Below are 15985 nucleotides of genomic sequence, written 5' to 3' on the forward strand. Positions count from 1 at the left end.
TAAGAGATGAAACTCTCCTCTTGTTGTATCTCTTAATGAAAAGAACTATTCTGCCATGACGTACATCCACACATGCTCACACATATATAAAGACTGATGATTTATTTTTGCTTCTCCCTGCAATGTTTCCATTGCGGACGCATACACTTTCATTAGTGTGTGCACTTTGTGTGTATAATCAATAGTGTTCTGTAGCTCACTGCTTTAGTCCCCGGGGGTTTCCTATTGTTTGATGATCTGCACATTGGTAACATTGTCACTTCCCATTCAGTGAATTTAAATCACATTTGGCCCGTGGTGGCAGTTCACCACTGACAGCAGCCAACATATTGAATGTGTGTGTGTGTGTGTGTGTGTGTGTGTGTGCACATTAACTTCATGTATGTGGAAGTGTATGTGCATGTGTCCATGTGCGTTAGGATACTTTTGCATCATTCCGGGCTGCATCAGCGATCATTGAGCTCCCCGTCTCACATAAGCTCGACAATCGATTGGACGACCTAGACTCTGCAAACAGCCAATAGGGCGCAAGTCATTTCCCGATAAATGGCCGGAGAGATGGTAAGAGAGGACGGAGAGAGACGAGAGGAGGGAGGGAGGACAAGAAGAGATGGAGGGGGGAGAGTCAGGGAGAGAAGGGTGAGAAGGTGGCAGACAAACGGAGATTTAATTTTCAGGTCACGGCATCTTGTGTCACTTGAGAATCCAGACACATACAGGGAGGAAGTGATGCACATATAGGCGCACACACACACACACACACACACACACACACACACACACACAAACAAACACACACAAAACACAAAACACACACCCATGCATATGTTTGTGTGTAAGCATCCAAATATCTGCGTCTACGGGTGAATGTGTATTTATTTGCAAATGAGTGTATAGCTGACATAAGCAGAGCGGTAGACATATATCAAAGATGACATTTAAGCTTATTAGCCGTATCAGCACAATCTCCCTCTCTCCTAGCCTTCTGTTTTACCCAGTACTCACCTTTCATGCCTCTCAGCTCTCCTCCTTTTTCTGCCTCTAATTTTCTCTATTTTAACAATCTGTTCATGTTGACTTCCACACATGTGAATTTTTTTGTCTCATTTCCACTCCTTCCTTCCTTTTCTCCGGAATCCTGCTGATTGCTTCTGAAGGCTTTGGCAGCTCATCAACACATACTGCCACTCTCTAACACACACAAACACACTCTCTCACACACGCACAGATACACACACACACACACACACACACACACACACACACACACACACTACACTACAATCCAAACGGGAGTAGAAATTACAAAGTGAGAGTAAAGCAGTGGAAGTTGGCAGAATGGAAAAGGGGCAGAAGATGTTGACTGGTGCAGGTATAATAAATTGAATCTAAATAATGTGTTGACGTTCATATTTCGATTATCCACTGATGAGGAAGAGACACTGCAAGAGCAAGAAGGGGAGAGCGGACGATGATGGTGAGGTCGAGAGAACGAAACCAAGAGGGAGGGGGGATGTCGGCTTTATTTTAGTAGCAATAACAATTCAATCAGGGAGAAATGTATATGGAACTAAATGCTATGGGAAACAGGCTACTACAGCTACACATTAAAGGAGAGCGAAAGCAGCAGAGAAGGCAGAGCAGGAAGAGAGTAAGAGTTGTAGGCACACATGCATGCATTGATGGATGGATAGATAGATAGAGAGATAGATACACAAAATTGACAGAGTGAAATCTGGAAATAAATCCAACCTCAACCAAAACACGTAATTTTCTCAAAGATGCAATCATGTTACACTGGATTGGAGCATGTCACAAACTCAAATACATGGCTGGTGTTATCTTAATCTTCCAAGGCATGGGATATGTGTGCGTGTGAGTGAGTGTTTGTGTGACTGTGTTCATGTGTGCACAAGGATTTTGAAGAACATCCCTCCATGTTGGACTGACATGCTTCATCAGAGCATCTAGGTCAGCATGAGATCGGAGAGAGTAAAGGAACAAAATACACAAACTGACTTTTTGCAGTGAGAACCAGACATTAAAAGGATGAGAGAAGAGGGAGGAAATGAAGCCGCATAGATGCAATAAGGAGAAAAGACAAGGGGGAAAAGCTTAAAAGAAGGAAGCTGCATGGTTGGGTTTATTTCTCTCATTCATTTTTACCCTTCTCTTCCAGTCCAGTTCCAAGTATGATTTGAGCCCAATTCTGGTGTTAAATTATTACCGCTGTATTCTTTATTAAAGCCACGTCGGGGACTCAAAGCAATCCAATATTCAGGAAATGAGACGTGGCACCAGATGCAGAGAAAAGGTTTAAATGGTTCAGTTAATTGAATTCTTCCCCACAGCGAGTTCTCCGACCAAAAGGCATCGAGGCTTGCACTGTGTCGGGAGAATAACACTCTCTCAAGTGGCCTTTTTGTTTTTTAATTTAGACTCACCTGCCAAGGTTACTATCTACTCCCCACTCTCTGTACTTTGTTTTCTCCTTTTCTGCAGTTCTCCAATTACAAACACAAATCATCTTCTCTCTCCCCCATTGTTTAATTTGGCAGCGAGTGCTTAAGCTCCATAATGAATGTTTTCATGTTCACTAACACGCAGATTCTCTCTCTCTCTCTCTCTCTCTCTCTCTCTCTCTCTCTCTGACTCTCTCGCTTTCATGCACACACACACGCACACAAACCACACACATACATGCATACGCACATGTACTGGGCCAGATTTCAGAGGATATTGAGTGGTTTGAAAGGAACATAATTCACTTTTTGATCACTTTGCCTGCTTTCAAAAAAGCACCCAACGACACAAAAAGGGAAAGATGGGACACTTTTGAAATGGTTAATGGGTTTATATAATAGTTTATTTACTCGTCAGATTTGTCTGCATTCACTGTGTATCCGTCTACAACCTTTTAATTTGTATAATATTCACCCCCACTCAAATCACTGCAGCATGCCGTGGGATATTATTCTGTCTAAATTCTGAATGTGAATAGATGTTTCCGGTGAGACGCTGTCAAATGTAATATTGCACTTTTCTAAGAGCACACCAATTTCTCTCTGCGTGCGTAGAAGAGAGAGTTTCTTTGTATTTGACATTACGAGTCGTTGGAGAGGCATTCATTACTGCCATGTGTTGTTCTGTTGTTCCTACTTGAGTGCATGTTGGTGATGCCTTGACGCTGGTTCCACATTGTTGCCCTTACATCAACCAGATTGATATGAAGCAGGAGAGGCTGGAGGTGCACTGCTGGTTTGCTTAAAGTGAGCACAAGAAAAGAAGGCCGTGGCAGATGCACACACTTGTGCTTGAATACACAAACACCCAGATGCATGAACAATTATGCTGACACTCACACACACACATGAACAATGACTCTGACATGCATACCCCTGCTCCTCTCTGTTCTTTCTGTGTTGCGTTTTTTGACACACGCGTCTAGCCACACACATCTGGTTCCTTTTTCTCCCTCCCACAGTGTTTCTCTCTCTCACACACACACACACACACACACACACACACACACACACAGACACACACATCAGTATTCTGGGGCGATCAGTATTCTGTACAGCTTCCCAGGTCGGCCGGACGCTGATCCATCAAACCCCGACACTGTGTCGCTTTGTATCTGCGGCAACCTTCAGCGTTAAAGAGGAGCACCGACAGTCCTCTGTCACCAGGAAACTCGCTGTGTATGTTTGTGTATCTTTCCATGTATGTGTGTGTTTTCATCTTCATACACATTCTCCCAAATATACCGACACACAATCATTCATGCACACACTGGCAGACACACACACGCTCACACCCTCCAAATAATTCATATCTTAATGGATAATGTTACCGTTTCATCCAGACACTTGTTCCCAAGCTCCCACCAATCACAAAAGAAGTGTGTGTGTGTGTGTGTGCATTTGTCTGTAGCAGCTATCTTAGCTTGTCTCTTTGATCAGCCTATAAGAGCACTGAGGCATGAACAGATAGCCTGGACCAACACACTATCGCTCCTTCCCTCCCTCTGAGTGACTCCTTCTCCATCACATACATTAACCGTCAGGAACACACACCGACACACTCAAAAACACTTTCCTGTGTGCAGCTGCATCTCTCCCATCACCCAGTGGCTATGAGAAGTATTGTGCTGCCTCTTCAGCTTTATCTATCAGGAGTGGTGAATACATCAGCTTCAGTTTATCTTTCCTCTTTATACTTGAAACTGTATTTCGGTGAAAGTGAATGTATAATACATAAAAAAGGGACTTTGACTCTTTGCAAAGTGATAGCAAATATTGATACCCGGTGGACGGCTGCTCTGTTAGTGACTTTAAAACCATCACACACTGACAAATAATCTGTTTGCTTTCCACTGCAGTCACAACAACATTGATTGGATTTACTGCGCTGCCTCACTTTTTCCCAAACACGGGAACTTGGGAAATGAGATTTTGACTTTATCTCAATTTTGCACTATACAATAAGTATGTATTTCCTTCTCTCCCCTCCTCTCCCTTTTCCTCTCTACTCCTCTACTCTGTCTCTGTCTCCCCACCCTAGATCAGTATATTCATGACCCACTTGTCTAACTATGGCAATGATCGCCTGGGCCTTTACACATTCGTCCACCTGGCCTCTTTCCTTCGCTCGTGGACAAACCTGAAACTCCACACACTCCCTCCACTGCAGCTTGCACACAAGTACTTCCAGCTCTTTCCCGAACAAAGGAACCCCCTCTGGCAGGTGGGTTTGCATGTTTCTTTGACCACATGTATGGGCTTGTTTGTTTCTTCATTCCTGTGTAAAGATATTCTTATTATGTGGATTTAATGAGAGAGAGTTAATTTTCCAGTATAATAACTTTGTCTCAAAATCATGGAAAAGAAGGAGAGATGGACTATTTAACTGGAATGTACCCTTATTTATTGAACCAAAAAAATAATTTATGATTTATTTTAGGCACAAGGGTAATATACAAAACAAGAAGGGACATTTATATACAAAGATGATGGATATAATTCAATCAACAATTTAGGAAATGATGGTCCAAAAGAATTAAACAAACAATAAACCATAGAGGTACCACAATACTAAAAATCAATATAATAAACAAAATAAGGAACAACAAAAAAAGGAAACAATCATGGAAACAAACAGGAGCACACCAGAGCAATGTAAGAGACAATAATATAGCATGGACTGAAATATAGATGTGTAGATATTGTTTGTCTATAGTAGTTGACAACATTATACATTAACACAGTTAAAGAGGGAGTACTGCCATTCCAAGTATGAATATGATATTTGCCCAAAATAATAACAAGGTTACTAGTATCAGACATTTTTATTAATAGATAGATAAAATAAAAAGGACTGTCCTCCCTCTATATCCCGTACAGAGCATGTCCCTCAAGTTATTTTGTTTAAAAACCAGACAAATCACCAACTTTTAAAGAAGTTAAGGAGGGTGCAATCATATACAAATTGCATACTGCTTTGTATAAATAGAGGGAAAAGAATAGGAATACATTTATAGATTTCTTGAAACAGTAATTTAATATGTTATCGTAAAATCTTAAAAGCATAAAAAGGAATGAATTCAATAAATCACAAGCACATGTTAAACCATTGTCATACCAATCAGCTTTAAACATGGATTTTCTCTTAATGATATTAATTATGTTGTAGACAATGCAGATCTGAGCATATAATTGGAAAGTTCGTATAGTATTGTTTGAAAAATGATATGCTGCATTATCTTTCTGTCTTGGTTTATCATAAATCCATGCTCGCTGGGAAGATTTGTATGCATGACACGCCAACAAAAATTCAGTCCAAAATTCCGTCATTCAAGTTAGTAAATCCTGCATATACTGAAGGTATATAGGCATGTATGTTTTTGTATATTTTATGTGTACATCATTACTTTAACCACGAATCGTTTGTCTGTGCCTTTTGTAGAACCCTTGCGATGACAAACGACATAAAGACATCTGGTCTAAAGAGAAAACGTGTGACAGGTTACCCAAATTTATGGTCATAGGCCCACAGAAAACAGGTGAGCTACACACAAACACAAACTCAGATATGCACACACAACAGAGAGACTTTTATGTTCCCAGGTGTCTATAGATCCTCAACATCAGAGCCCATTCATTCAATCCCCCTAGCGCCTTTGGTCCTGTCAGAGCGAGACAAAGGAGGAGACTCTTGCCTCCTTTCTTCCACCCGGCTTCCATCCTGTCCTTTTCTGAATTTCACTGTCAAAGAGAAAAAAGACGAGATTATTACAAATCTGTATACGCTGGCTTTGTGTGATCACAGGAATTGTAATTGCTAGTGTTTGATGCGAGAGGTGAGGAGGTCCTGTGCATTTACTATTGGGGTCACGATGGCAACATTAGCAGACTAACAACAACCACAGTACAATAAATTCTCATTTTATTGCATGGTATGCCTCACGTGACGGAGATGTTAGAGCAAATGGGAAATAGGGTTAGGGGGGATGTAACAGGATGCGTGGGAGTACGTTCTAGGGGAACTGGGAGAAAGGGGAGCTGCTGAGGGTGAGACGGAGGGCACGACCAAAGCCCCAGATGCTGATTGGTGTCAAATGGTTTTTGAATCATTTGTCAGGGAGGCCTGTGATTATTGCACACAGACACACACACATCTTGCGGAGGGTAAAATCATCCTGTATGGATCAGTGGATGACAGCTCTCACACATACTGCTCTCTGCTGAGCTTTATTAACAAGCCGGTTATGAATTATGCCCTTTCTTCCAGGAACGACAGCACTTTATCTCTTCCTACTCATGCATCCCTCCATCTCCAGTAACTTCCCCAGTCCAAAGACGTATGAGGAGGTCCAGTTCTTCAACACCAATAACTACCACAAAGGAATTGATTGGTAAGAACACAAACACACACCAACACTTCACATTTACATTACATTTAGCTCACGCTTTATCCAAAGCGACTTACAACCATGTTACTTTCATACACTGTAGACACAGCTACAGGGAACAATTCAGGGTTAAGTGTCATGCTCAAGGACACATCAACTAGGGCAGGCATTGAACCACCAACCCCTTGATTGAAAGACAGACCTGCTAACCGCTGACCCACATCACACTTATCATTATCTCTCTGGTCCTTTTTATTAGTCAAATTCTAAGGTAAAAAGAAATATTATAAACAACTCTTTTCCATTTGTCAAGGTTGTTGTAGATGGCAATGTGCAATTGCAGACTTCAATGATACATTTCAAAACAGTTTAAAAACATCTTCAAAAGGATCTTTTAAGCCTGCAAACATAAGCCAACAGACATATGGATGCCTAAATTGACCCATAAATAGGTTACTTAGCTGACAGAGACACAGCTGGTGCAGTCTCCGAAGTCATCCAGAAAAGACTTAACTCTGAAAATGTGTCATTAAACACTGTTAAGATTTAATTGTCAAATGTAGTTTAGGCTCCCTGTCTAAGCACAGATTAAAGCCATAACTTTGAGAATTTATCTGACTTTGTAAAAATGTTGCACACTCCACTCCTTGTGACTGAGTTTGCAGTAATGCTGTGCCGCTTGTGTATACGGCGTGTAGCATTAGTGTGTGTATGTGCATTTCATTTCCTCTCAATTTTCTGTGTGTCTGTTGTCTCAGGTACATGGAGTTTTTCCCCGTGCCCTCTAATGTTAGCACGGACTTCCTGTTTGAGAAGAGTGCAAACTACTTCCCCTCAGAGGAGTCCCCGCGTCGAGCTGCTGCCTTGCTGCCCAAGGCCAAGATCATCACCCTGCTCATCAACCCCTCTGACAGGGCCTACAGCTGGTATCAGGTACATGCATGAGCACACAGAATGTATTAGATGCCAGTGGCTGCACATGTATTATTATTTTAACTCCATACAGCAGCCTGCGTCAACAAATGACGTGCTTCATCTCTGTATAGATTTTAATTGAATTCTGTACCCAAGATTGAATTTGGATTTGAATTTCTCACTGTGAGCATATGTGAGTTAATGAGCCAGAGTCTCAGTGTGGGAAATGTCACAAGATCCTGAAATCTTCCCGCTCAAGTCTGTTTGATTAATGAGACGTGAATGTCAACAACGTGCCAGCTCAAATGTCATCGTCGACAATAAAAATAGTCTCTCGTGCAAAGTTGTGAATACATTACTTGAATGAGATCCATTGTACAATTCGATTGATAATTTATGTGGCTGAATCTGCTAACATTCCCAGCATCAAAGAGCTCACGAGGACCACGCAGCGCTGCGGTTCACCTTCTATGATGTCATCAGTGCGAGAGCGGGAGTGCCGGCCGAGCTCCGCTCCCTGCAGAGCCGCTGTCTCATCCCCGGCCTCTACTTCTCACACCTAGAGAGGTGGCTTACTTACTACCCTGCTAACCAGGTACGCACAGGCACATACCCAAATGCCCTCTGTTGCACCGTAATACCAAACTCATGCACACATAACAGAGTATGCAATGTAAAAGCCTTGTATTGGTTTTGTAAGATGATATGTGTTGTTCACACAGTTGGATGAAAGGGAATGAAAGATTTCGAATTTGACATTTACTGATTTCTTTCTGTGATCAGGAACAGTTCTGATGGAAATTGTATTATTTGAAATGTCCTTATATTGTGTATAGATGGGAAATACATTCAGTAAAACATTGAACATTTTCTGAAGAAATTAGTGAATATGAAAAAGAGTAAAGTAATATGTTACACCTTCTTTCAGAGTTCTGTTTTTCAGCATTTGTAGCTGTCATTAAAGTGGATAGAATTCCACTAAAAAAGCTGCTCCCATGCTTTTCATAAACAAGTTAATCGTACCAAGTGTTACAGTATGAATGTATCTGTGTGTAGGTGATGATCATAGATGGCCATCAGCTGAGAACTGACCCTGCGGCAGTGATGGATGAAGTCCAGAAGTTCCTGGGAGTCACTCCTCACTTCAACTACTCCCAGGCCCTTACGTAAGTCTCTCTTACGTTTCCATTGGCGCCCTTGGGTAAGGAGCCTTTCACCTGGCATTGACTGTGATAGATTCAAGCGGTAACAAGAGTCTAAACCCAAATCTGTGTGAAGGCTGACATCTATTGGTGAACAGTGGGACGCTATACTGGTCCTCTCATCTCAGGCTTAGGTGCCAGGTGGTGTCATTCTCTAAAAACTACAACAGTCAGTGACATCACCTGGCATCAAAGATGCATATGGTCAATTCACGACTGGCTGTGAGCTGTTACATTTATCCTTTAACTCAAATGTAGGTTTGTATGTAGTAGTGCGTGGTTCCATAAGAGAGAGCAAAGGGGATATAGACACAAGACGAACAAGAGAGGATGAGACAAAAAGGAGAAAATAAACGTCAAGGTATTTGGGTTGCATTTAAGTATAGAGGTATAGAGGACATGGCAGAAGTTCTTAGATATAATAACAAATTAAGGTTACGGTTGTAAAAAGGAGTAATTTCTAAGTGCTAAAAAAAAAAGTAATTTTGTGTAGCGTGTAATGACTCTGTAAGCCTGAGCCTTATTTATCCTAATTGCCGGTAATCAATAATAGACACTTACATCTCCTGACATTTATATTCTATGCATCACTTCCAAACATATTAGAAATATTAACATCTGCGAACATTGCAATTTTGAAGACAAAGATTAATATTGCACACGTACAACACAGGCAGCAATACAAAATTGATGCCTGTTCTTGCCAAAAGATAGTCAAGTGGTGAAGTCTCAGCCCCCTGAGTTGCTGGCTGAGGATCAAATCCCAACAGAGCGTTGACTGTCTCACTTACACTGCCTGCCTGTCTGTCTGTATTACGGCTGTCTGAATAAATAAAAGCACGCAAAGGTTAGTGTACTGCACAGTGTCAATCCCAAAGGAGTAAAACAGCAAGGACAGCCGTAACCAAGGTAAATAACTAAAGCAACTTCTACAGTATGAACGAAACATATCCTTTGTATTATTTCACAACAGATAAAATGCAGGTGAAAAGGGAGAAACAACTGGTTTTATTGTATAAGCGATATATGATGTTTGTAGCCTAGAACCTGCATGTCGACCAAATTAGCTTTGGCCTCCTAATGCTCTCAACTCATTCTTCATGAGAGATGTTTCATGCGACCTTTAAGTTTGGGAGGAGAGGGAGCTGGTTTAGTTATCTTGAGCACCACTCATCAGAATGCTTCTGCTTTGCAAGCCCTCAAATCTCCAGACAAGGACATCTAGAATATGAAGCTCAGATTGGGACAGAGCGTGCCTCTGTCTTGAATCACACGCCCACGTGCATACAAATGATGTGTAAAGAGATGCATTTTGACAGAATAATAAGTTTGTGTGTGTGTGCGTGTGTGTGTGTGTGTGCGAGTGTGTGTGCGAGTGTGTGTGTGTGTGTGTGTGTGTGTGTGTGTGTGTGTGTGCGAGTGTGTGTGTGTGTTTTTTGGGGGTGAAGACAGCGTCACACAAAAGCTTAATCTTTCTTTTCAACTTCTTATTCTTTTGACATGGCAGCGGTCTGACAGATCCTCAAAATTGGAGCCTATTTATTTAATCCCTCTTTCTTTTCTTCCTCCTGTTCTGTCAGAGGAAAACGGAAGGAGAACCACTTAACTCTTTTTTTTCTCTTTTATTCACCCACTGATGCATGCGGATAAAGAACAATATTTGCATCTTTCAGTCACATCAACATTAGCCTTTACACTCTGACTGCCAGATAGCAGTTGACAGTAATGTATATATTGTACTATGTGACAAAAGCAAGGTGTATTAATGTATACATGCATAGACATTATCAAAGAAAGCTACAGTATGTAGTCGATAAACATGCATACAAATAAACAGTACACATGCAGACATACCCATACATACCTCATATGCAAATATGCACTTAATTATGCTTATACATGATATATGCATACATAAATATATATGCATGCATATGTATTCATGCCTATACACAGGACAACAAGCATGTACTTACTAGGGTTCTTTGCTTTGAAAGTCACCGAACATCTCTTCTCCTTTTGACACATAACCTGCTGGTGGGGTGCAACAGTCTTTGCACTCTGCTAATATGAGCGGCACTTCGGCTTCACACGGGAAGTTTGTAGAGCCAATATGGAAACGTTATCGAGACATCAAATGTCTGTCTCAAATTTCTGTATTTTGTTTTCCATTTAGTAATGAACGGAAGTACCATCTTCGGCATTATACGCTATCTTTCTTATCTCATTGTTATTATCTCTCTTTGGCAGCCATGTTTTCTAATGTCTCCTCTTTCCAAAAACTGAAGTTGTGACCACTGTCTTTACCTGGTCATGTCCCTTTGAATTATGTCAGATCATCTTCCACTGTGTTTGTGTCTAGAGTGAGTCTTGATTATAAGACATCTCCATCCATCCATCCATTATCAGTCGCTTATCCGGGATAGGGTCGCGGTGGCAGCCGGCCGAGCAGGCTGACCCAGACTTCCCTCTCCTCCGCAACAGTTTCTAGGGATCCTGGGGGATCCTGAGGTGTTCCCTGGCCAGCTGGGGAATGTAATCCCTCCTGTATATTCTGGGTCTTCCCCGGTGACTCCTAATAGTTGGGCATGCCCGGAAAAACTCCAATGGCAGGCGCCCAGGAGGCATCCTGATTAGATGCCCGAACCACCTCCACTCTCTCCCAGGACCTGTTTGCCATTGGAGACCCTACCAGGGGCGGATGCCCCAGACAACATAGCTCCCAGTCTTGATTATAAAATTTTTCCAAAATTCTTTATTGAATAGAAGACATTTCGAAGATGTGCTAGCGGCAGCTTTGTGTGTCTTCGTCCTTTTATTGTGTTTCCATTGTTGGTTTATCTGCCTCTGTGTTTGTTGTATTGCCTTGTATTTTTTGTCTTGCTTCTATAGTGTTTTTTCAATTTACCTCAGAGGATTAATGAAGCAAACTTTCTATATCTATCTATAAAAAACACGTTGGATGAAACAAGGATGACATACTGTCGCTCCGCCAGTCAATGTCGATGTATAATTGGGCGAGACACTTAACCCCAAATTGCTCCCGTAGGCTGTTCTTGCGGTGTATGAATGGGTATGAATAATTAGATAGTCCTGATGCGCAGGTGTCACGTTGCATGGTAGCCTCTGCCATCAGTGTTTGAATGACATGTAGTGTTAAAGCACTATCAGTGGTCAGAAGACTAGAAAGGCACTGTACAAGTCCATTTACTATAACATAGGTTGAATACTTAATTACATTTTTAGTAAGATGTCTCTTTTTTCTTTCTTCCATCCGTCTCTCTCTCTCTCTGTTTCTTTTATCCCAGGTTTGACCCTCAGAAGGGCTTTTGGTGCCAGCTCCTTGAGGGAGGAAAAACTAAATGTTTGGGAAAGAGCAAAGGGAGAAAGTACCCTCCTATGGAGCCTGAGGTAAACAGATACATTGTAAATAGAATATATTTATGCTGGCTGATATGCATTGAATGAAATGCTAGACAAAGTGGAAAAGAAAAAAGAAAAAGCAGCAGCCTGACTGACAGTGACACACAGTCCCCTCCACTGCTGTGGCAAAATGTCCCACAGGACTCGGTGGTGGGGTGGAAACTGTCAGCCAATCAGATCCAGCCAGAAAGTTACAACCTAATTATGAGGACTCAATAGTGACATAGCACCCATGAGGTGGGAGGGTGGGGTGTGGGGGGGAATCCAATTCATAAATCTTTGCCCTGGCTACCGATTTCACAGAGGAGAGACCAGACCTGCCTACAATGAATCACACATTTGCTCTCACATGAAGACAAACACACATAGATACAATTTGTCTTCCCCCCTGTGCTCACACATGGCTAATGGCTGCACTTCACTGTCACCTGTAATTAAACTGCATTTGAGTTTTCACCAAGGGGACAGAAGGAGAGAACAGATGAGGAGGAGGGAGATGGAGGGAACACCGGGGAGGACAGACACAGAGGGGAAGATGAGGGATGCAGACAGGAGGGAGAGAGATAATGGATCTCATACATCCTTCATGTAATGTTCTCTCCTCTCTCTAACCTCTTTTCTTAGCTCTGTTCATACCACGTGGCACTTAGTGGCCCTAACGTCCTATTGAGGAGAAATAAACTAATCTAAAGATGCTAGCACATCATTAATTGTTTGCCCCATACTCTCGTGCTGTCTTTTTATTTCCTCCTCTAAATATGCCTGCCTCCAACCCCTTTTCCATTCACCTTTCCTGTATTCTTCGATACTCCCTTTTTTTCTCCTTCCTCATGTCTCTCCCCCATTTCCTGCCAATTTCCATATGTTTTACTATACTTTCTGTCTTCCGCCTCTGCCACTTATTAAGTACTGACTCACCAACTTTACTCTTTCCCTGTGTGTTTTATTTCCTCACTGGATCTCCCTCACTCCCATGTCTGCTCATCCTCTTACCTATTTTGCTCTCACCATTCCTCGTCTCCCATCTTTTCCCCCTCTCCTCTCTTCAGGCACATGCATATCTCTCCAGGTACTACAGGGAACACAACGTGGAGCTGTCAAAGCTGCTGCATCGCCTCGGACAGCCCCTCCCCTCCTGGCTAAGAGAGGAGCTGCAGAAGGTCAGCATGCATCTTAAGTATCTTTTTATGATTATTTTAGGGCATTTCTGCTTTATTGGATAGTGATGGAGATACACAGGAAAGGCAAGGGATGTCATGAATCAAAGGGCCCTGGGCCCTGGTAAACTACCAGGACAATTAGTGTGATAGTTTGATTTCTTAAGAGTTGCCAGAGTTTGATTCAAACTTGGCTCACCTCTGATTGGTGCATGAATATATATATATATATATATATATATATATATATGTCATCACGTCTCTCATCAGCTTCTTAGCTTACTTCAAACCATTGAGAAAGGAAAGAAAAACACAACACAGAAATACCCCATTTGAAATAACGCTAACTGTTCAGACAGAAAGTTTTATGTTCACTCAAAAAATAAGAATTTGATTACATTTGTTTTTGAAGACCGTTAAGCTCTTAGTTAAACCAGAGAAAGCCAGTAACGGAAGCAAAAGGTTTGGATAGAGTATCAATGGATGATTCAAAATACAAAGAGAATAGAAATATTGCTGGCTTCTTCGAAAAAAAGACATCCTCTGATTACCCCCTAATCCTGTCGAGGTATTCAGAGCGTGCACTTAAATGAGGCTTCCTGGTGTAAGTGCTAATGCTGACAGTCGTCTAACCTTGATCTCTGCAGAACCCTCTTTCCTCTGCAGCGCTTAACATTGTTTGTCTTTTGTCTGTGGATTTTGTTGTGCTACTGTTTGCCACTGTTTGTTATTCAGAGGGAGCTATGTGACTAGTCTAGTCTTTAGGTTTTCTAGCACATTCACAGAAAATGCAGCATGTTCTTTTTCCTTTTTAATGTTTGGCATTTGAATCAGTAGCTAAACAAAATGTAATTTTCCCTTCTCTTTTCCCTCTGCTCTGTTTCCCTCTCCGTCCCCTCCCTCTCTTTACCTCTTTCTGAAGGTTAGATAACCTTTGCATCCATGAACCAGGGTTAAAGGTCAAGGGGTCAAAGACCAGGAGCACCTGACCTTCAGATGATCTATCTGTGGCCTTTTAGTGAACCCTGAGGTGATGCAAGGACAAGGTGCCTTGTTTCACCTAGGAGCTGTGACACAGCTGGAGGGAGCAGCGGGCTGAAGCTGAACTCTTGGAAGGATAAAAGGATGGATGGAGGAATCAGAGCTCCAGGTGACTCTGCCAGCTCTGCAGAAAGTGGGACTAAAAGGAAGAGCCACATTATAAGGATGAAGAGAAGCATTTGGCAAGTCTCTGATGCCCTGTTCTGAAATGTGGTGAACTCTCGTGAAGAGCTTCAGTGACTTTGATAGTTATTACTTTTTGTTTAACCTCTAATTTATGATGCCAAAACAGCGCTGGTCAGCTGTGCGTGGTTCCCTTAGAGATGACTTTGCACTAAGTTCTGTTCCATGCATCTCCAAGACAAAAATAACCTCATCCTATGGGGTTGTTTTTTTGTCACAATGAGGGTGAATAAGGAGGGAGGATAAGTGCATATAGACTCAGGGTGAGTAACAGGATTCCCACAATAGGCTTTTTGAATCTATAGTTTCTGGTAGATCTGGTAGCCTTGTTCACCTTTAGAGATGTCACTAGAGGCTTTCACTGGAAAGTATGGCCTTGAAATGAGTCACTGAAGAAAGATGCATTGGACGCTCATTATTTTCCTTTGACGAGCCATGCAGAAGAACGCTGTGTCCATTGAGCGGAGCATGAGCGCTGATGATTTCAGCGCTAAGCACGGAGGGCACACGAGTTTGTGAAGATAGCTGACCAAAATGAGCCTCATGAATATGACACTTAATTCCGAGACTCTTTATGTAGCTACTGTAACCACAGGCAGTTTTTTTGTTTTTTCAGTGTTTCATTTAAATCTCAACCTCCTTTTCTTTTCCTTTTTAAAACCAGTGGCCTACATTGTTGAGCTTCTATTTGAATGCAAAAAAAACCTAAATGTCAAACACAGAAATCTAAATAAAAAAAAAAAAGGATATTACTGACGGAATGAGATAGTTTTTTTTAATGAGGAAGCAACACGGATGAACTGCCGGAAACACACCTGAATACACACTTGTGAGGGCTAATCTTTGGCCTGAATGGTTGATAAAAGACTCAAGGTAAGTGTAAGATGACATGGAGAAGACAGTTTGCTAACCGACCAAACAATAATGTTCAGTTAAACAACAGCGTTGTGTTACTATTCCTGTTTTCACAATATAACACAGAAAGTATAGACAACACTATTACGAAATAGAAAATAAAACAAGAAAGTAAGCCAATATGGAGAAACAACAACATAGCAGACATTCACACCATTCCCAGTCCTCTTTGCTTGTAGCATGGAGCTTTCAGCTATCTTCTGAGAGCCACACTGTTACTATTTGTGACGCATGAACCA

The 15985-nt window shown here is 41.7% G+C and overlaps 1 protein-coding gene across 3 annotated transcripts in view; it reads left to right on the forward strand.

Moving 5' to 3' along the window:
• The window catches only part of ndst3 (N-deacetylase/N-sulfotransferase (heparan glucosaminyl) 3), a 35776-nt gene extending 20240 nt beyond the window's left edge, over positions 1-15536 (forward strand). The window contains exons 7-15 of one of the 3 annotated variants that reach the window (XM_034544140.1): positions 4564-4746; positions 5965-6061; positions 6790-6913; positions 7669-7843; positions 8250-8420; positions 8882-8991; positions 12336-12438; positions 13500-13610; positions 14530-15536. In XM_034544140.1, the coding sequence (XP_034400031.1) occupies positions 4564-4746; positions 5965-6061; positions 6790-6913; positions 7669-7843; positions 8250-8420; positions 8882-8991; positions 12336-12438; positions 13500-13610; positions 14530-14538 (1083 nt within the window). In that variant the 3' untranslated portion in view covers positions 14539-15536. Of the gene's footprint in view, positions 1-4563; positions 4747-5964; positions 6062-6789; positions 6914-7668; positions 7844-8249; positions 8421-8881; positions 8992-12335; positions 12439-13357; positions 13611-14529 lie in introns of those variants that run through there. The other 2 variants (XM_034544131.1, XM_034544143.1) reach the window with 2 other exon arrangements.
• Positions 15537-15985: the final 449 nt, after the last annotated feature.

Source organism: Cyclopterus lumpus, chromosome 1, assembly GCF_009769545.1.
Source record: "Cyclopterus lumpus isolate fCycLum1 chromosome 1, fCycLum1.pri, whole genome shotgun sequence".
NCBI lineage: Eukaryota > Metazoa > Chordata > Actinopteri > Perciformes > Cyclopteridae > Cyclopterus > Cyclopterus lumpus.